General features: G+C 46.3%; 6 protein-coding genes and 1 non-coding gene across 7 annotated transcripts; 4 read left to right on the top strand and 3 right to left on the bottom strand.

The window, feature by feature from the left end:
* The first annotated feature begins 56 nt into the window (after positions 1 to 56).
* Positions 57 to 3,355, top strand: C8R40DRAFT_333365 (phosphoesterase family-domain-containing protein). The gene is made up of 19 exons (XM_046234737.1): positions 57 to 285; positions 340 to 377; positions 440 to 632; positions 692 to 817; positions 874 to 917; positions 971 to 1,099; positions 1,158 to 1,179; positions 1,236 to 1,294; positions 1,349 to 1,431; positions 1,489 to 1,555; positions 1,606 to 1,637; positions 1,695 to 1,845; positions 1,903 to 1,920; positions 1,986 to 2,016; positions 2,076 to 2,228; positions 2,281 to 2,364; positions 2,429 to 2,503; positions 2,571 to 2,682; positions 2,752 to 3,355. Exons 1-19 carry the CDS (start codon positions 160 to 162, stop codon positions 3,174 to 3,176), a joined length of 1,968 nt encoding a protein of 655 aa, XP_046085348.1. The 5' UTR covers positions 57 to 159; the 3' UTR covers positions 3,177 to 3,355.
* A 76-nt stretch (positions 3,356 to 3,431) lies between these two features.
* On the top strand, positions 3,432 to 4,373 carry C8R40DRAFT_333385 (uncharacterized protein). Its single transcript, XM_046234738.1, has 4 exons — positions 3,432 to 3,587; positions 3,640 to 3,968; positions 4,036 to 4,057; positions 4,110 to 4,373. Exons 1-4 carry the CDS (start codon positions 3,486 to 3,488, stop codon positions 4,335 to 4,337), a joined length of 681 nt encoding a protein of 226 aa, XP_046085349.1. The 5' UTR covers positions 3,432 to 3,485; the 3' UTR covers positions 4,338 to 4,373.
* On the top strand, positions 4,370 to 4,469 carry C8R40DRAFT_t147. Its single transcript has one exon. It is a non-coding gene; the product is annotated as a tRNA-Arg (tRNA).
* Positions 4,470 to 4,763: 294 nt separating this feature from the next.
* On the bottom strand, positions 4,764 to 8,539 carry C8R40DRAFT_1195537 (uncharacterized protein; the record flags this gene model as incomplete). Its single annotated transcript, XM_046233080.1, has 12 exons — positions 7,943 to 8,539; positions 7,055 to 7,894; positions 6,885 to 7,004; positions 6,748 to 6,857; positions 6,574 to 6,693; positions 6,319 to 6,516; positions 6,030 to 6,262; positions 5,813 to 5,981; positions 5,585 to 5,757; positions 5,241 to 5,531; positions 5,039 to 5,187; positions 4,764 to 5,017 (listed from the first exon to the last, which is right to left on the bottom strand). The coding sequence occupies exons 1-12, from the start codon at positions 8,223 to 8,225 to the stop codon at positions 4,764 to 4,766; spliced, it is 2,940 nt and encodes a 979-aa protein (XP_046085350.1). The 5' UTR covers positions 8,226 to 8,539.
* A 1,288-nt stretch (positions 8,540 to 9,827) lies between these two features.
* C8R40DRAFT_1110203 (uncharacterized protein) lies at positions 9,828 to 11,002 on the top strand. Its single transcript, XM_046228317.1, has 4 exons — positions 9,828 to 10,169; positions 10,228 to 10,376; positions 10,432 to 10,458; positions 10,508 to 11,002. The coding sequence occupies exons 1-4, from the start codon at positions 9,900 to 9,902 to the stop codon at positions 10,530 to 10,532; spliced, it is 471 nt and encodes a 156-aa protein (XP_046085351.1). The 5' UTR covers positions 9,828 to 9,899; the 3' UTR covers positions 10,533 to 11,002.
* C8R40DRAFT_333997 (general substrate transporter) lies at positions 10,890 to 13,824 on the bottom strand. The gene is made up of 14 exons (XM_046234740.1): positions 13,415 to 13,824; positions 13,330 to 13,362; positions 13,216 to 13,275; positions 13,097 to 13,163; positions 12,894 to 13,045; positions 12,811 to 12,842; positions 12,659 to 12,758; positions 12,400 to 12,600; positions 12,274 to 12,338; positions 12,051 to 12,220; positions 11,770 to 11,996; positions 11,573 to 11,712; positions 11,448 to 11,519; positions 10,890 to 11,388 (listed from the first exon to the last, which is right to left on the bottom strand). The coding sequence occupies exons 1-14, from the start codon at positions 13,501 to 13,503 to the stop codon at positions 11,213 to 11,215; spliced, it is 1,584 nt and encodes a 527-aa protein (XP_046085352.1). The 5' UTR covers positions 13,504 to 13,824; the 3' UTR covers positions 10,890 to 11,212.
* C8R40DRAFT_333505 (putative peripheral membrane protein) lies at positions 13,773 to 19,030 on the bottom strand. The gene is made up of 16 exons (XM_046234739.1): positions 18,907 to 19,030; positions 18,825 to 18,853; positions 18,640 to 18,769; positions 18,494 to 18,590; positions 18,037 to 18,444; positions 17,889 to 17,982; positions 17,760 to 17,842; positions 17,677 to 17,709; positions 17,362 to 17,622; positions 17,260 to 17,314; positions 17,041 to 17,207; positions 16,834 to 16,992; positions 16,735 to 16,773; positions 15,338 to 16,675; positions 15,165 to 15,280; positions 13,773 to 15,114 (listed from the first exon to the last, which is right to left on the bottom strand). Exons 1-16 carry the CDS (start codon positions 18,946 to 18,948, stop codon positions 14,146 to 14,148), a joined length of 4,020 nt encoding a protein of 1,339 aa, XP_046085353.1. The 5' UTR covers positions 18,949 to 19,030; the 3' UTR covers positions 13,773 to 14,145.
* Between the last annotated feature and the right edge of the window lie 94 nt (positions 19,031 to 19,124).

The following is a 19,124-nucleotide window of genomic DNA, read 5'->3' on the forward strand; positions in this document are numbered from 1 at the left end:
ATATGCTACTGCTTCACTTATCATTGGAACTGCAGCGTGACCTCGCACAAATTTACTAGAAAGCTACACAAAAGTCAAAGAAGCCTTCGCGATTGTGTATATAATGGATATGAGTAACATGGTTAGGCTTGGGTTCAAGAAGCTAGGCTTTCCTAGAGAATGATTTCTCTTTTGAACACCATCCTCGTTACCTTTTGGGTCTCTTATGCTTTTGCAGACAGTTTGGCCGAGGTCGAACACATCGTTCTCTTCATGCAGGAAAACAGAGCGTTCGACCATTACTTCGTAAGTCATTCCATCTTCTTTGCCTCATGAAATAGAGCCTATCAATCTGCAAAGGGCACTATGGCAGGAGTTCGAGGGTTCAAAGATCCAAAGTGAGTTGACGATCACTCTGTTTTGTGTAACCGTGACTGAATGAACAGCGGTATCAACTCAGTGTCCAGGTCGATCCTGATGGTCGCTCCGTGTTTTTTCAAAGCGTCAACTCATTTCTATCAAACGATACCGACTTCCTTCTCCCGTGGTACTTAGCTGCTGAAGGCGGACAATTCATCAATGGTACACAATGCATGACAGCTGGATCGAACGGCTGGGCAGAAAATCATGCTGCGTTGGCTTCTGGACAAAATGCAAGCACCTTCAACATATCGGATGCACATTGCTTGGCTAACATTCATCTATCTCCCAGGATCTTTGGGTCGAAGCAAACATGCCGCAGTCATGGGGTCACTTCAGGCGGTCAGATCTTCCTGTCCATTTTGCTATTGCCGAAGGATGGACTGTAGGGGATATGTACCAACAGGGGGTTATCGCAGTAAGTTAGATAGTTCTATTTAAGCAACCTGTGTTCTCATCGTATTTTTCTTACAGTCAACTAACCCTAATCGTGTTATATGGCAAACTGGCAGCATTGCGTATGCGTTACAATTATGATATTGATATTGCTCTGACAGCGTTTGTGTGTTAGTGTACCGGGAGGGAATGTGAACACTACGCAGGGCCCCGTCTTGGACAATAATGAGACCCCGGGATGCTCCAGTCTCACGCAGAGGCTTGAAAACGGTACAGAAATTGATTCGCCCAAAAATTATACCTGGTGCGGTTCTGTTTCCCTTTCAGATGACTTCAGGTCACTAATTTAGGTTGCGCTATAGTTATCCGTTCGATTGGAAGACCGTAAGGACGTGAACTGGAAATGTACACGGTTGAGACAACGATTTTCACTTTATTAGCTACCTGAATATCTGGAAGATGCGGGCATTTCATGGAAAGAATTTCAGGCTTTCGACAAGTGCGTATCCAAAATAATATTCACGTTCTTCGCCTAATATATATCATTCTACAGTTTCGGCGATAATCCTCTACCTGATTTTGTCTTCTGGCAGAATTTGGCTGACAACAACGCAACCTCAGAGCTTGCTCAGCGTGGTACGTCCCGTTCGGTTCAGTCTACGATCCCTGGTAAATTGATACGCAACTATGCAGGTTTGGCCATGAATGGAGGTGGAAATTGGCAAGGTGGACTGGATTTGTTAAAGAAGCAAGCCGCAGAGTACGCCGGGCTAAATCGTGACCGTGAAAGTAGCTCACTGTGTGTTCAAGGGGAACTCTACCAGCCGTCTCTTTCTATATCGGTGAGCCTAATATCCCTCTTGCTGTTCTCGGCGGCTCAGTGGGATAAATCTATCCAGGCCCGGCAGAGCTCTCCGAGCATCCTCCATACCGTCCCATAGATGGTGGATGGTTGCAAAAGGAAGTCGTCAACGCGATCGTCAATTCTCCCAAATACAACAAAACGATTCTCGTTATCTCCTTCGATGAGACCGGAGGATGGGGTGACCAGTACGTCCATTATCTGTATGTTTCATTCCGAAACTAAGGTTAATGCTCTATACATAGCGTTATCCCTTTCACTTCGTATGCCTAATCAGTCAACATACCTCACTATGCAGTACTAATTACCCACTGTTATCTCCAACTAGACCAGAGAACACCCCAGGCGAATGGATTATCGTGAGCGTTTTTTAATTACCCCCTCGTTTCCTATTACTCAAGATTTAATTTTCCTCCAGAACCCCTTTACAGGACAGCCCGCACCAACTGGACCTGGATTTCGGTTACCGTTTACTGTTATCTCACCATGGACCCGCGGAGGCATTGTATTCACCGAGCCTTCAGATCACATCTCGCAAACACTGTTTTTAGAGCAGTGGGCAGCTGCCAGGGTATGATTTTCTTTATCGCTTCTTGATATCGCCGGAGACTCATTCCCTTAAGGGTACACCGTTCATTAATACACAAATCAACGATTGGAGAAGAGAGCATATGTCCAACCTGACGAATATGTTCGATTTTGAGAACGTACACCAGTCTACTTTCGTTTTGCTCTGATGGTTCAACGAAAATTTATTGTGTTGTATTCTAGCCTGATTACTCTGCCGCACCGCTCCCAGATACTCCGCCGCCTCATACAGATCCTCTTACCTCGTTACTTGACGGCGTACGTTTCGCATTAGGCTTTAATGATTACAGCCATTGAGGCTGATACTTTTTCTTTTGCTCCATAGGACGTATTCTGTGAGAATACCTTTTCAGGCCACGTTCAGCCACCTATCCCATACGGGCAACAAACCCCAATAGATTCCCTGTTCACCGAAACGGGCTATAAAATTGTGCGAGGTATGTTCAACAGCTTTTTTTAGCACTCTGACTCGTTTCCCTCACTTACGTATAAATACCACGCGCTAGGCTCATTGACTGAAGGTCGTTACCTCGTCATCGAATCTAGTACGAAAAATCTCGCACTATCTTCGAATGACTCCTCCCTCGGTACCTCTGCGGCCACCAACGACAAGATCAACACGCCATCGCAACGTTTTGTGATTCATGCCACAGATCCCAAAATCGCCACAGGAAAAAGCTTTAGAATCTCCTCTGCCGCATCCATAACGGACGCTACTGCTATCTCTAACGCCACCACCCCATTCCTCAATGTGAATCTGCAGTTCGGGTCTGTTAACTCGAGTGCTGTGTTCAACATTACTTACCAAGGCTCGGGTGTCTACAACTTTTTGGAAAGCGGGAGCAACAAGTTCTTGAGCTTGGGAGATAACGGGGCTCCAGTTTTGGGTAGCGAGGCAGAAAGCTTCAAGATCTTTTCGATTTCTTTCTAATGATGATTAGCATGAAATCTGTGATGTAGGACAACTGAATAGTCATCGACATCATCCGTGCGTTATCTGGGTGCTGTCCATATACCGTAAGACAAAGCGTGTGGCAAGAGACCTCTTCATTACTCCGTTTGCCTTTTCTTTGGATCTTTGGGGTGCGCGAGAACCATTACCTCTTAAGTGAGCTTATGTGACCTGAAAAGCGCCCATCTCTTGTAAAGCGGGCTTGTTTGGTGTTGAACATTATAAAACGGTATCGTCTCTCTTCTTTTTTAATCGCCACATTCGATATTTGTCTCTCATCGCAACACTATGATCATTGCTGCAGATATCTACTGCACAAAGTGCAAGCGTCAGTCGGGTTCCGGCGATAAGTGGATGAAGTGTTCGAACTGTAGGACAGTGGCCTACTGCGTGAGGTCATTCTATAATCATCTATAAGTGTCGCTGATATGACTTCTTCTAGTCGAAAAAATGTCAGAAAGATCATTGGACCGTGCACAGACCAATGTGCAAGATCTACAGCCCAGACGAGGTTTGGGGAATTAGAATTTTATCAAACAACGGTGCTACGGCAACAACTGGAGACCTATCCCAATATTTTCGGCATGAATTGATTAGGGTGTCTAGTACCCAGTCGATATTTACTCAAGGAGAACTGTGTCCAGTCACTAGGCGTATCGGAATACCGCTGATAATTTACAGCACTGGTGTATGTTGCGCTCATGCGACTGGGTTGAATGAGATTGCTGTGAAATTAAGGGTAGAGGCGACTGACGGGTTTGCCCCCGATATGTAAGTTCGATGTTCACCCTCCAGAGTGCAATAAAGCCCGGGCCCTGACCAATTCTTCAATTGGCAGGTGGCTGCACAAGCCAGGCGAGGTAACTAGTGTTAATTTGTTCAAAGCCCTCATTGCTGATCTCAATGCTCCAGTGCCTGGTTGTGCGGGAGGATCGAAAGCCGCTGACAAGGGAGTTACTTGAAGCACTGTACAGATTCATTAGCAGTCTCATGAGCTACCCCATCTCAGATAAAGGATGGGCATCCTGGCATGGATTGTTGAACCCCTCTGTATGGCAGATGTTTGCAAAGAAGTACTACGAGGACCAAGAGAACGCTGGTCGTGAGGGATTTGATTGTTTTTTCCCTCTGGTTGACTAGTTATAATATATCTTTTCTTCAATCAACTCATCGCCCCCGTTGTCTAATGGTTATGACGTCAGACTTCTATCTTACGTAATCCAGATTACGTAATGAATCTGGAGGTTATGGGTTCGAGTCCCATCGGGGGTTGCTCGGAGTTTATTACTCTTAACTTTTTTGTGAATCTGGATTCTTTGCATAGTATATAACATGTAGGTATCGTATACGGGCACAGAAGATAATATAAGTTGTGAGTATGAGGGGGATTCAACTCCCTTCTGTTAGGTCGAGTTGACCTATGATTACAGCTCATTCAATTCCGGCCGGTCATCACTTATTTGATCAACGGGGACTGTCATTTACAAGACTGCGTACTACTAAAAACATGTGCAATAATGAGCGTCCGTCTAGCTGGACTGTATTGGTATAGTGAGTGGTAGTGAATCAAGGCAATACCGGAGCAGTCCAAAGCTGGACAGGACCACGTTCACCGTTAGCAATGACAGAGTACTTCCCAATCCGAGCGCATTCCCTTGCTTTCTCACTGTTTTGCGGCCTTTGCAGATGTTTGTTGATGTCGTTGACCTCGCTAGAACACCCAATACACCAGAAGCCCTCTGATTTCTTCCTCCTCTTATATTTCACTACCTCCATGTCGGGCGACGGAAGGAGAAGACGTTTGACCTTGTAATGCTTACCTGTACTTGCTAGTGGCATACGATGAAATTTGATGAAATGAATCACAAGTTCTTGTTTGGTGAAACGGTGGTGACCGCAGGAGGGGACAGGACATAGATTTTCGGATTCGGTAAAAAGCGGCCGATGAATGTTATTGAAATGCTCCATAAAATGGAAGACGTTGCTGAATCTAATGTCACAGATGAGAAATGAGCAAACGGCAAATAAAAGGGTATAACTAACTGATGCATCCGCATGTACATAGGCAATTTTTCGTCAAACACACAACTTGGGCAGAAAGCAGGGACCAGAGCGATGCCATCGGAGAAATTCCCATGGAATTCAGGCAATTCCCCGTCGAATCCCGATCCAGGAGTGTATTCAATATATTTTTCGGTTTCGATGATCCCAATAGGTGAGAGAGAGACACTAGCGCCCTCTGGAGGCCGTGAACTGAACGAGTCGAATAGATCCTGGTAATGAGCAAGATGGTGATTGCTGAACACTTGTCGGTCACCAAGGATGTCGTAGAGCCTGAAAAGGCAGGTAAGGACTTCAAACAAGCTGTGTATTGATATGGTTCATACCATACTCCACAGATCGTACAATACTCTGTGAAGATGCATTGATCAAGGTTAATACCATGAATCTCAGCAAAGTGTTCTCTCCAATCCTTGATGTCCTCTGCACCGCAAGAGACCCCCGGGGCAATTTGCCATTTACAATGGTTTGACTTCTTTCGAGCGAACTTGATATGTGTCTAGAATGTGATATGTAGTCAGAAGAATCAACCGATGAGAGTGAGAGATGCTGACCATTAGATGACTTATAAACTCTGAGCGCTGATCGAACTGTTCGAGACATTTTCCATATTTGCATTCTTGGGAGGAAAAATTTGCTTGAATTTGAGCGGTAGCCTTCTCTGAAAGAATCCTTCTGGTGCAGAGGTGGACGTGTTCACCTGGTTTAGTACTTGACATTGTGCTGATAATACATCAATAAATGAACGTAGATAGTATTGAAAGCTCTTACAAGAGCTCTTGTGAGCAATGAGGACATCTGTTTTCCTCATCAGGTCTTTCACCGGGATAGAATTTCTGAAAAAGTATCCGTTCTGGCTGCGCAATAAGAATGTTGACAAGTGTGCAACAATCCGTAACAGGATCACCACTGTCAAGATCGTTGACAAGACTTAGGAATGAAGATTCGACCCTATATTTCTTGTCATCTGAGCCACCAGCACTCATGCGCGAAACTGGCTCAGCCTAATGTATAGGCAACTTCAATAGTGGTTATATGTTAGGTATTGCAGATTACGCACTGGATTGAGCATTTGGCGGACAGCAGCGTTGTCAAAGAATTCTTGACGAGCTTGTTTGATACGCAGACACGACTCTCGCAAGTACAGGAAACGATGGCCATTTGAGGCTTTGGCCGCAATTTGACGCAACTCAATGATTTGTTTTTCGACTTCTTCGGACTGTTCATTAGCTAGCAATTGCTGAATTTTGTTCGTGGCCTGAATGGATTGGCTCAAATATTGTCAGCTATCCGAGGCAAAAGTTTATATACGTACCTCATCCTTTTCGTTTTGTAGCTTGACAAGTTCCGGCTCATTCAAAAGTTTCGCCCTCTCCTCCAAAGACAGATGTTGAGGTGCATTAGTATCTCGACCTGATGAGGCAGCAATAACTGTCTAAAGGTTTTGTCAGAGAAGGGGATTTCAACCAAACGTAAAATCAAAGCCTACCCGAAAGAGTGTTATTCTATTTTCATCCTGACCTCTACGATTAGATACAGCGGATAGGTCAGCAGTCATTGTCTTCGATTTGTATTTATTCTGACATTTCTGGTCAGCATCTAAATCAAGAGACGGAATAAATTTACTTGCGAAATAAACTTTGGAATTTGGGTCATGTAACATCAACGTCTTTCTTGCCGTTTCTCCAAGATCCACATCTGCTTTGTTTCCCTGAGACGCACGGAAGTCATAAGGAGTGATGGATTCTAAAGGTATTGTGATGTCAGCACACAAAAGAGAGAGCGGTCAAACATACCTGGGAATCCTGCAGCAATAGACAGTAGCTTCAGACAACGATTCAATCCATCATAGTGGAATGCGTCAGTCCTCGATACTTTGCCACCCCCTCCTTTTTCCTCCTTTCGCAACACAGGAAGAGTCAACACTTCGTTTCGAAGAAAAATCTTGACTCGCGTGGTGGGTGGTTTTTCAGGGCAAAGGAGACTCTCAATAGAGTGAAAATGAGCGAAGACTGAATCATGGAACGCGAGACCTAGAAGAGGCAGAACAATACATGTCATGCGATGCTCCTTGCGAAGTTCGAGGGTGAACAGCAGTTTTTGATATCGGTGGTCCACGTTGCGATAACCCTTGACAAGGTTGAGTTGAATGTCGACGACAAGGGAGGGATGAGCCGGATCCTCATCATCAGGAATAAGATAAAAATCGATGTCACCCCAGGTGAGAGCCTCGTTGGAACCTCGATAACAAGCCGATTCAACGACGGAACCAGGACGAGCAGCAGAAGCAGCAGAGAAGAGAATGAGGAATGCCATTTGCAGGCGAGTTCGGTTAGAGCGAAAGATATTTGTGGATGAATGAAGAGTCTCCATGATGATTTGAAGACATTGAGGTTCGATGTGCTTCAATGTCCTGATCTTGGTGGACAGTTTCACAGAGGCCTGCAGTTCCTCGGATAACAGATAGGAGCGCACTTGGTAGCGCATTTCCAAAGTTGGATGGACGTTTGCGTAGCGAGGCCACAGTGCAAGGAAGGTGTACATATAGCCCCTCAGGGTTTCCAAACGGATGAAAGTGGAGGCATCTCTACCGAGGAGGGCAGATGCTAAATAGCAGACAAAGTCCTTCACATATTCTGTAAAACATGAGTGAGATGACCGCATACAATCAGATGTAGACGGACCTAATGGAGGCAAGGGTGTTCCTATAACAATTTCTGCAGGCTGGGCTTGTTTCTCGGACCTGCCTTCTTCGAAACATTCTTGAGTGTAAGCCGCAAAGTCTCTATAATGACTTTTGACGATATCATGATTACGAATAGTCGGACGTGTCAGCTTCTTGTAGTGGTGAACATCGCGACTAGACTGGAAGTGATCTCGGAGAGCTGAATTGTTCTGGAGGCGCTCCCGTAGGACCTCTCGGTTAGAACGCTTTGCTTTGTAGGTGATCCCGGAGGGCGCGGCCATGGTAGTAGAAGGAGAGAAAGAGGCGGAGAGAGAGTTGGAACGCGAACGGTGATTACTTCAGCAAATTCCCTGCTCGAGTGATGACATCACGGCGAGAAGGAATAACCAAAGGCAACGTCCAGTTATAGCCCAAGAACTTCTCTGAAAATGGAACCGGACGCGCCGCGCCATATTTCAGGCCGTACCCAGCTTTGAGGTGGGTAGTTCATTTTCGGAGCAAGTCTAGGGCTACAGCTTGAAATCGACTTTGGATCCTGAGCGCGCATGACATTGGGAGCAGTGGTCGAGGGTTCTGCTCCCAGGCAAGTAGCGTCTTTGTATGACGAAACGTCCAATTACTGTATACAGGAGCAAGCGCAGACAAATTTAGTGACGGGTGACGTTGAAGTAAGAAGATACGCACTGGTTAATTCTCGCGTGTAGGAAGGCATCTTCGGTTTCGTCGATGGCTTCGGGTACGAGAGTCAATGGACGAGGGATTGCTAGTGGTAATTATTGGAGCGCGTCGGCGTGGGTGTAGAGGGAGGTTGCGGAGAGGAGGATGCTGAATTGTTGGGAGGTGGAAGAGGTGGAAAGGGGGTGGAGTGTGGAGAGGTGCGAGGACGGGGTGGAGGTGGTGATGTAGAGCGGTTATTGGGATGGGAGAGGGGCTCGTGCTTTGGATTGAACATAGGGATCCGCGGAGGTAGGTAGAGAAGATAACGCGAGAGGGGTTTTCGTCGTCATTGTCGTTGTCGTCCTCGTGTGTAGTTTGGTGGTACTTGTTTTCCCTGGGCCAATTTGTATCGAGTGACCGCGGTGAAGCAAAAAATTGGAACGTGTGAAAGCACGTGAGGGCCACATGTGGATGCTCAATTAGGAAAGGTAGGGAGTTTGGACAGGTTTGCCTTTTTGGGCTTCCACCGAAGATCGAACCCAATGCGGACACGGACCCTGGTGGAAAAGGAGGTTGCGGGTTCGAGTCCCGCCGGGGGTTGTTCGGAGTTGTTCCTCTTGAATAGTGCTTTTTTTCTTTTTTTTGCGTTGTACGTCCCTAGAAAAAATTCTGCCATGCAATCTAGTAGGATCATGTGACTGCGGATAGACTATATCAGGCATATCTCCAGTCACATGATGCTATACCCCTGCGGGACACGATGAACCTTTCAATTTTCTCACGGCCACTGTACGGAAGAACAATTGGAGCCAGATCAAACAAACAGAGATTCAGAATTAAATCTGTTGAAATAAGTCATTAAGTAGTACAAAAGAAATAGCATGAAGTTTAACGCAAGATCAGGTCCATAAACTTTCACTCTCGTCTTTACCCTGAGTGTCCAAGTTGATCCCTGTTAGCCCAGTACAAGACGTCGCATTGATCTGATAAAAGTGCCTAACGTATGAAAAAATTGGTAAAGACGGCTTAAGTGAATTACTAGCGGACCCCTGCGGGGCACGATAAACCTTGCTTGATTTTAATTTTCACATGGATACTTTAAGTACTGAGACCATCAAAGGATGGAAAAACAAGCAAGGATATGAGCCAGATTATAGAAACAGAGAATAGAATCTGTTGAAATGGCTGAAAACAACATTAAAGCGCCTAACGTGTGCAAAAAAATGCACGGGCGCTTGGCAAAGACGGGGTGGCAAAGGACCTAGCAAGCAAGGTGATGTGTATATTTGCGAAAAAGGATGCTGTGTGTTTATTACCGCTTGCGGGATGCTCTACATTATACCGAAGACCTTGTCTTTGACATGAGAAGCCTTCTCATTTGCCTGATCTCGAATACGGGAAACCTTCTCCTTCGCCTTATCTCCAACATCAGAGACCTTAGCCTGAACCTTGGTCTTGACCTCAGTCCCCGTCGTCTTTACCTTGTCCAGAGCAGCCTTGGTGATTTGTTTGGCCTTCTGTTGCACTTTTTTACCGTACTCGCTGAGGCATGCCATGCAACCTGGGGGCTGAAATCCATGTTATATATTTGTGACTGTTGGAATATATGCGTCGAATGTTGCTCACGATGTCAGTTGTCACAACTGCCCGAGCACACGACAAGTCCGCGAAGGGATCTACCCAAGGGGTTCAGCGACTTGGACGTTGGTCGATTCTCAGGCAAGTAGCGCGCTTACTGGCTCCCAGTTCGCCTCCCGCAAGCAAACAAGTGGCACCTAAGTGGAGATCAATCAACAACGACCTGATAATGACTATCGATCGCGATGGTACCAGTTCGCCCAAATTCCAGTGTACATTCTAGGATGTGTGAGATGACAGAAACTTGGCAATTCTCTCGTCTGCGCACCTGTTTTGACCGAATTGGTGCATGAAGAAGCAACATCGCGATAATTGAGGTTCACGTAGCCATTTTCGAGTTTGTCGAGTCCGAGTCCCTGATGCAGGGGGAAGGCATTCACCCATGCAATGAAAACAAGCAAAGAGATAAAGAGAATGTTATGGGGACACATCCTCGAAACAATAATCAACAGCCGTAAGTCGAACGAGTGTCCAGCGCCACGTCGAGCTGGTATCTAGCAGTAGTTGAACAACCGTCGAGGTTCACTGCAAATAACCTGAAACCAAAAAGGCAATGCGCCTTGGCTCCCTGGGCCTTGGCAATAACATAGCTTCCTCTTGCCGGCGGCCGCGACTTTACGCGAACTCCAATCTACGGTTCTCTACACCCAACGGGTGAAAATTCCAAAAAAATACAGAACCATGTTTGTTTCTACTTATGACATCGATATCTGTCGGTAGGAAACGAGCTGAAATTTTTAGCCTCCAAAAAGGCTTGCCGCTCAACTATCGGAGAATGAGAATGAAATCGATAACCAGGGAATCCAAATAGAATTACATGCATGCCTAATGATATCGGGTCTCATGGGCAGGTTTATTTATGCATTTACAGTAAGATAGCCGTGTCTCGTAAGTCTGAGGCAGACAAGGATAGCTTGTTCAATCTGCTATGTCCAAAACGAAACAAACCCGAACGAGAAGAAATTAAACCATATCAAACTTTCTCCAAAGTCCCAACATGATGCTCCACCTCGTCGACTGACCCGGAATGCTTGCCTTCGTGTTTGCCTGCTGCATGTAATCCTTGGCCGAGAATCTCGTTTGTCGCATGTTCTCCATCGAAAATGGCAGCGGTTTCTTCCAACGTGAGGCCCTTGGTCTCAACAACGTCTAAATAAATGGACAAATGAGTGAGAGTAGGTAGAAATCAAATCGCGAGGTCGACGTACACAAATAGAGGAAGACACATTCGAAGGCGATCCAGCAGCAGTAGATGATGTAGTACTTCCAAGTGATGGCAGCTAGTTGTTCGTATGAGAGAGCAGATTCAGTTGTGCTAATAATATATACTTACCTAGAGCAATAGGGTTGGCGTATTGATTGAAGATTAATGCCAACGAGATAACGAAGTTGAATACGTTGAAACCCTTGGCTCGGAGAGGATAGGGCAGAATTTCAACAGTGTAGGCAACAATCAATGGCGTGAAGGCGACACTGGGAGCACGTCAGTAAAAAAATCACATACTTAGGCTATTCGATTTGGACACGTACTCGTAACAGGCGTAAAAGAGGAAAATGAAAGCGATAACACTGTGGGCAGCAGCTGGTTGGGCGTTTATTTGGAATTGGGCAAATACGATCGTTTGCGAGGTGAAGAACACGAGCATCCCGATACCGGAAAACAAGAACATGAAGCGACGACCCAATCTTTCCACCATGCTAGAAGCGATCAGTGCACATATTAAATTCCAAATGGCCAGAATTCCGTTAATGAGAAGCTGACAGAAAATGTAAACCCTGACTTCGCAGTAGGTGACTGAGGAAAGACATACCTGAGTAGTCGAGTCTTTGATATTGATATCGTTGAGAATCTGGTTCAAGTAGTAAGATGCTAGACCATTTCCAGACCACTGCGAGAAGAAGGCGATTGCAATGATGATCCTCATTCGCTTTCGGTTTCCGGGGGTATTGAACAACGACTTCCAGCCAACATTTGCGGCAACTACAAAGTACATTAGACCATCTTTTCAGTATTGCGGATGTCGACGCCGTTACCTGTTCGATCATAATCAATCGCAGTCTTGATTTCATTAAATTCGTATTGTACCAGGGGATCGTCACTGTCAATTGTCAATCATTCAAGAGACTGAAAGAAGACTATAGGTGGGGATTTAAGCGCACCGATTGCCGTCAGCATGGTAGTAAGCAAGAACATTGAGTGCTTCTTCTTCTTTGCCTTTATGGACGAGATAACGAGGTGACTCCGGGACAAACCAAATTAGCAGCACTTGGAGCACTGACGGGAGTCCTTGAAGAACTGAGGGTATCCGCCATGCCCATGTACTATTAATCTTGAATGTACCAAACGTAGTCCATGCCGCACTGTAGGAATGCGGGAGAATTATATAGAAAGATCTTTCCAACTGAGAGCAGTACCCACATGATAGCGCCAGCGTACCACAAGGAATTGTACGTGGCAGTTAATTGTGCGCGGTATAGAGGATATGAAAGTTCGGAAACCAACATCGGGGCAGCATTGGCTGAGGGCTTTTGTAAGGTCATTGACATCGAAGAAGACGAAGGGAGACATACCAGCAAAGGTAAGCCCAAACCCGATTAGAAAACTTTGCGACGGTTCAGCATCACCAGAAACGGTCCCATTCGATTAAACTTACCGGGCTCCGACAAACATTCCTTCCGATTGTGAAGCACCTTGAAGAGCTGTAGCTATACACATAATGATAGCGCCGATGAAGACAGTGGGACGACGTCCAATGCCATCGGAAAGGTAAGGAGCAAAAGGGTAAGCGGCTAAAGCACCGATGTTCTGCGAATTATTGAGGTTTCGCTACAAATAACGAAAGAACGACAAGCCCACCTGGATAGCATTGAGTAGGCCGAGTTCATGAGTACTGGGATGGTTGAAGTAATTTTGCCATTGGCTCCTGCGTTGTATTAGAATCCGGGTGGCTCGAATATTGAGGGATTGTTCCTCACAGAGATTGCAGACCATTCATCATACTTCCATCGTATCCATTGGTCGAGGATGTGATGAGCCTAAGTAATGTGAACATCAGAAGAAAGCTGTTGAGTTGAAAAAAGACGACTCACAGTAACACAATCCATCCATTCAAAGCAAGGATGCTGGTCGAACCTTTGAACGTGCAGTTACGGGTCCGAAGAACATGGTGCTTACCGCCTATTATTATACCACTTCTTTCTTGGGTCGAGAAGATGGTTAATCCCAGAATCAGCTGCAGCGGAGGCGACTACACCAGGAGCCATGGTGGTAAACTGTTTCGAGTGAGAACAGTGAAGTATTTGGCGTGCGTAAACCCGTAATATATACTACTCCGCCCTTGTTGGATCTTGAAGGGCTGTATTCGACAGGTGACCTAATCGCCAATTTCTCCAGAGGTACCCCGGAAAGTGGCCGCGTCCCGCGCCATCTAAGACTAACCCCGGATATTGGAACAGGAATAGATTGGAATTTGGACCTAGGGATAGGGTTCTGTCCAAATCGGGTCATTTCGAGGAAAGGCTGGAAGCCTTCTTACCGTTTCGCAAGGATATCAATCTCTTGGTGTCATTTCCTGTCTTTAACAATTTAGCGCTTGCGAGCCCGGTTGGCAAGTCCCGAACATTCTCCGTCAATGTAGCACAAGTTTAATGTTGAATGGATTTCTGGTATGTATGCAAAGCAGGGAACAACAAGTGAGCAACAGGATCGTCGCATGACTGTTCATCGACTCGAGATTCCGACGGGTACAGATCAAAGTATAATAATATTCAAAAAAATCAGATTGCGGGGAGGCGGGGAGTAAGTAAGGGGAGGTAATGGGGTAGTGGGATATGTAGTGTATGAACCTCCTGGGGTGAAAGGGAGCAAACGAAAGCGATCGACGGTACCGTAACACCCGCCACAGGTTAGAAAGGGAAACGCTTCAGTATATCACTGGCGGCAGAGTCTGACGGACGGATGGAACCTGCTGCAGAAGAGTTATCTAGCGTTGTCGGATGTGCGGTGTCAGCCTTCTTCCTGCTGAACCAGGACGAGTTCCAGTACGATGCTGATGTTCTGGTAGGAGCATGAGAGGAGGCAGCAGTTGTCTCCATGTTTGTCAAAGGAGAGCCCTTCGGAATATGCATCGAGGTCGGGCGCGAATTTTGATAGCTAGTAGTCCTATTCCGGAAATGTTTTTTTAACGTACCTGCCATGTCTGATGGAGAACCCCCTGGTGAAGGAAAGGTAGCGTCGTTTCGTTTGATACTTATACTAGCAGAAGAAGGGGAAGAAACCAAATTTTGGTCCGACAGAGCCGTGGTCGGATTGGCTTTATTCGTTGATGATCCGGAAGAGACGCTTCCGAACGGCGCAATACGACCGCCAGAGAATCTGGACGTGGTCGAGAGGCGAGAAGCACGAGAACCTGGACGCAAGGGCGATTGCGGACTGTTAACCTGGGGTGAGCTGATAAGTTTGGGAAGTTGAGGTGAGGGCGGAGGTGGAGGCGAGGAAGTGGGAGAGTTCGGGCGGTTCTCTGAAGTAGGGAACGGTTGGGGAGTCATTTCCGTTGCTGGTATTTCCGGAGATGCTTGGGCTAGTAGTCGTGATAATGAAGACGGTCGAGCATTAGTAGGCGAAGAATTTGAACGAGTACGGGAGGCGGAAAGATGGGAAGATGTTGTGGGTGCTACTTGGAATGTATCTTCTACTTCTGGCTCAGGGGGACCTGAAGGCAATGCTGGTGTGCTACTAGCTAGAGACGGCTTCGGGTCAGAATTGCGCTTCTTTGAAACCTTACGCTTATCATGGGCCGGTTGGGTCCAGTCTTCAACTTCCAACATATAGTATTTCACGCCGTCTCCTAGAGAATAAGGATTGCTCGTGGGATCCTGATGATCCTATGAGAAACGCACAAGATGATTAAATCAACAAGACTCACGTCGCGGTCAACTACGCGCTCGGTTATCGATGTTATACGGGCTACAATCCATTCCCGTGTTTTTAATTGTTCCGCGAGATGACCGGTGGCTTGCAAAAAGTAGTGTGGAAATGAGACTATAGAGTCGGTAAATATTCGGGGCACAGATGTTATGCGGGAACAAAGGGACTTACCATTGAATGCAGCCCAAGGTTTACTGACAGAGTTTCGAGTTGGGAGAAATAGGGCTAGATCTCCTTTGGCGAAATTCCTAAATGATATCTTGCCCTTGGCACGTTCGCGATACTCTTTACATTGCTTTTGCCATTTTCGAACGGTCGAACCAGTTTTTGCGATGGCTTCCAGAAAAATGTCGTGATCAAATGCCCTGAGAGCATCCAAGGTCATTACAGGGTCGGAAGGATCGAGTGGTGGAGGTTCGTCAACATTTAGGATAATATTCTGGCGCATTCCCGAGGAAAATAATGAGTCGGCCATGGAAGAGGATTGACCCATCTTGAATGAGTTGGGATGAGCGGAGAGTGCGATGGCTTGAGCGATCGACATGGCCTTGATGTGCGAAGTGCGGAATGCCAACGCAACATTCAAAATTTGAGCGATCAACCGTTCGCTATCCTCCAGTCGCAGTTCATACTCGCTTTGCGACGATTTGCCCGATTTCAGGTCCCCTCGAAGGAGACTTTCGGTGCGGTTCGCCTCTCGTAGTTCGTGTTCCACGCGTTGAAGTTCTTCTTTCAGACCAACGGCGTCTGCATGAGCAACATCGAGTTGGGACCTCGCGTCGCGGAGTTGCCGCTCCGCATGGTCCTTCTGAACCTTTACTTCAAAGAATTGTCGCTCCAACACTGCGCGGTCCCCATCTGCCTCTGCAATATGGTCTCGCATTATCCGATCGTGTTCCGAGGCTTGTGCTTTGAGTAGATGCGCTTTATCTTCTGCAGCCTCCCGTAATGCATCTTTCACTTCTTGGCTTTCTTTCCTCGCCATCCGAATTTGTTCCTCCAAATTGTCTCCACGAGCCTGCGATTCTCCCAATCTCCGTAGATTCGCCTCTTGCTCCTCTAATAACATTTTTATCTTGTCGGAGTTACGCTCCTCCAAAGCCTTCACATCTGCAAACCCGGATCGAACTTGAGCAAGTTCTGAACGCAGAACCTCGGAAATTCGAGTTTGCTCTGTAACATCAGCTAAGGCCTTTTCAAGTTGAGCGCGCTGTTCATCGGCATCGGCCGTATGATCCTGCAGGCGGGTCTCTAATATTCGTCGGGCAGAAGACTCGCTTTCAAGTTGCGCCCTTACTTGGTGCAGTTCCCGCTCCAGCCGATCTGCTCGGTCCCGCTCACCGGCGGTTTCCGCACCCGATTCCCTCACATCTGCCTGTAAACGATGTATTTCCCCCTTCAATTCTGTACGCTCTTCCTGGAACTGAGCTTCCTGATGTGTTTTGGCATCCTGGGTATTTCGAAGCTGATCTACTACTTCCTGGTACATTTGTTCATCAGCCTCATAAGCTGCGTCATTGAAGATAATAATATCAGCGGCAATAATGCTGACCGGGGGAAATACTCACAACGGCGTCTGGATTGTGATACTCGAGAAGCAGATAGAACTGATAACCAAAGAATAAGAATAACACATCGATTGAATTTACTTGAAGAAATGAACTGACGCGAACGTTCAGCAATTCGGTCGAATCCGGATTCCAACCCATCCATTTTTGCTACCAATTTATCTAACGACGCTTTGCACTCTCGAACAGCGGTCAGAGCCGCACCGTCATTGCTCGTGCGAGAAAGTTCTTCCAGGTCGTCGAGAACGTGTAACAGACCTGAGAAACGGTAAGCAATGTCCGGAAAATCAGAGAATAGTGACTTACCGTCTACATCGGCTCTTTCTAAAGAGTAAGCAGAATCTGAATCATCACCCAGTGAAGAGGAAAAATCTATGGTCGGGACAGGATCAACCTCCATCCCTCGGGTCTCAAACGGTAACTGGCCATGGATATCACTGCGATAAACCTGGCGCCGTTTCCGTTCACTTGAACTGTACCAGAAGTCAAGATAGCTCATGAAAATAACTATACAGATTGACTCACGAAAGTTTCGCCATTACATCAAGGATATTTTGTGCTCTCTGATAGAAGAATCTTGCTACAACAGATTATTCATCAAGTAAGTAGATCGAAGATGCAGCTCACCAAACTCTTTCCTTCTAACAATTTCAACGACAGTGGCTCCATAAGCGTACAACATGTTATGGAGTCTTTGAATATGGGAGAAACTGTTCTTGCCACGAAAACTAGCCTGTAGGGCGGCTAATACAGGTGGGATTTGGACAATGTCGTTATTGAGGACGCTTATGTGCCTAAGTGCGGTCACGACTTGTCGTGTAAAATTATTTTTGACTTCGACCATTGACTGAAGCTCATCACGAAGATTGGCGTCAAGTTGCTTGAGTTCTATGTAAAACGAAGAATGAGTGGCGATTAGAGGGGTTTTATATCGAAAATAACCTTTCAAAATCAAATCTGACTCAGGATTTGGATCTGTGAGATGATTAGCTGGGAATTCAGATTGAAAAAGATTGTTGTACAACTTTCGAGAGAATGAGTGGCGTCGGCAACCTCATTGAAGATATCCCGAGCACGATGGATTATTTTGTCAGTATCATCTAATGGTCTATGCCAGATCAGAAGCAGTATTATAATCAAGACGAAATAGTCACTTGGTGCCTTCGACAGTCACTCGAATTACATCACTTCCTTCTTTCAGTCGAGACACGGCTTGTTCCACCTCCTCAAAACGGCTTTGCAGATCGTCTACAAAAATAACTAAACTCTGCTAGAAAGTGAACGAACAACCAAGCCACATACCATGTGTTTTGGCACAAGTCTCTGCAACCTGCTTCATTTTCACGTTCGAGACATAGTCGCCTAGAGTTCGTTGCTTCTCCCCTGCCTCAATGGCTTTCCTTACAGCAGGGCTCACGAACTCTGTGTTGATACTAACACGGCTAATGATTTCCAAGTCGGCCTCGAGGCCTGCTAGCAAAGATGCCTGCCTGGCCAGTTCTTTTCTGGAAGCAGTCGCAATTCCTTCAAAGGTATCGAGAATTGCGAGTACATTCATATCAAGAGCTCTTGACGCTATACGAGCCGCTTCGAATTGAAATTGGAGAGAGATGGCCAGATGGTTGAGCTGTTCGTGATGTGCATGCGCAGTGCGGAGGTAGGAAGTTGCTAGTTGGGATGGCCGGAATGGAGGGGTGGCAGCGATACTTTCTGCAGACATGTTACCGCTAGTACGTTTCGTTATTACTGAGAGATGAACCTTCTATGGGAGGTTGAAATGCGGCCTCCACCAAAAGCCTTCGCAACACTTCTTCAAGATCATAATCCAAATAATACTTATTGAAGACAAATATTGACTGAGACAGAGTGAGAAATGTCCTGCTGTATAAGTGGATTTACACGCACTTGGTCCTGAGACCCTGCCAACTCGCGAACATTGTGGCTCGTTAACCGTCGGCCGTCTGTCAAATAAGCAAGGACGGCCTCCGCCTCAACGCCAGTCTCTTGCTGAACAAAAGCTTCAAGGCTTCCGGTCCTGGCGAAATATAAATTTCCAGAGCGACTTCAAGTAGAAAGTACGTTGAGCTTGCCGTTCGATATCGCGTACAGTGGCGTTTCTCTACTCCAATCTCAGTTGTGACTCTCGAATGAAATTAAAAGAGGGGAAGGCACCTGAAATATTTGCCCATCTTCAGCACGGCATATCTGTATCATGAGGGAAGTTGAAATTCTAGATATCGTACTTGAGAAGGTAGTAGAGCGTAAGGTCAATGATCCTAAACAAGCGATGCGCGCTTATTCACGAACTGACAAGACTTAGACTAAATTATGTACACTTTCAAATCTTGTAAATCTTAGACCAGAGCTTGAGTCTTAGCCTCGGAACCATG

This window comes from Lentinula edodes, assembly GCF_021015755.1.
Source record: "Lentinula edodes strain Le(Bin) 0899 ss11 chromosome Unknown C8R40scaffold_22, whole genome shotgun sequence".
Classification (NCBI taxonomy): Eukaryota; Fungi; Basidiomycota; class Agaricomycetes; order Agaricales; family Omphalotaceae; genus Lentinula; species Lentinula edodes.

Excerpts from the sequence above, each read along its gene's own strand:
- C8R40DRAFT_333365 (XM_046234737.1), top strand. The coding sequence starts at position 160 with ATGATTTCTCTTTTGAACACCATCCTCGTTACCTTTTGGGTCTCTTAT. Across the intron at positions 1,295-1,348 it reads GAATTTCAGGCTTTCGACAA|TTTCGGCGATAATCCTCTAC; the intron begins GTGCGTATCCAA and ends ATCATTCTACAG. Across the intron at positions 2,504-2,570 it reads TTACCTCGTTACTTGACGGC|GACGTATTCTGTGAGAATAC; the intron begins GTACGTTTCGCA and ends TTTGCTCCATAG.
- C8R40DRAFT_333997 (XM_046234740.1), bottom strand. The coding sequence starts at position 13,503 with ATGGCTCCTGGTGTAGTCGCCTCCGCTGCAGCTGATTCTGGGATTAAC. Across the intron at positions 13,046-13,096 it reads GCCTACTCAATGCTATCCAG|AACATCGGTGCTTTAGCCGC; the intron begins GTGGGCTTGTCG and ends AATAATTCGCAG. Across the intron at positions 12,221-12,273 it reads GATTGATTATGATCGAACAG|TTGCCGCAAATGTTGGCTGG; the intron begins GTAACGGCGTCG and ends TGTACTTTGTAG.
- C8R40DRAFT_333385 (XM_046234738.1), top strand. The coding sequence starts at position 3,486 with ATGATCATTGCTGCAGATATCTACTGCACAAAGTGCAAGCGTCAGTCG. Across the intron at positions 3,588-3,639 it reads GTAGGACAGTGGCCTACTGC|TCGAAAAAATGTCAGAAAGA; the intron begins GTGAGGTCATTC and ends GACTTCTTCTAG. Across the intron at positions 3,969-4,035 it reads GACGGGTTTGCCCCCGATAT|GTGGCTGCACAAGCCAGGCG; the intron begins GTAAGTTCGATG and ends TTCAATTGGCAG.
- C8R40DRAFT_1110203 (XM_046228317.1), top strand. The coding sequence starts at position 9,900 with ATGCTGTGTGTTTATTACCGCTTGCGGGATGCTCTACATTATACCGAA. Across the intron at positions 10,170-10,227 it reads CATGCCATGCAACCTGGGGG|GATGTCAGTTGTCACAACTG; the intron begins CTGAAATCCATG and ends AATGTTGCTCAC. Across the intron at positions 10,459-10,507 it reads CCCAAATTCCAGTGTACATT|CTGTTTTGACCGAATTGGTG; the intron begins CTAGGATGTGTG and ends TCGTCTGCGCAC.
- C8R40DRAFT_333505 (XM_046234739.1), bottom strand. The coding sequence starts at position 18,948 with ATGATACAGATATGCCGTGCTGAAGATGGGCAAATATTTCAG. Across the intron at positions 18,445-18,493 it reads ATTTCAACCTCCCATAGAAG|AAAGTATCGCTGCCACCCCT; the intron begins GTTCATCTCTCA and ends ACATGTCTGCAG. Across the intron at positions 16,676-16,734 it reads ATCACAATCCAGACGCCGTT|CTTATGAGGCTGATGAACAA; the intron begins GTGAGTATTTCC and ends TCAATGACGCAG.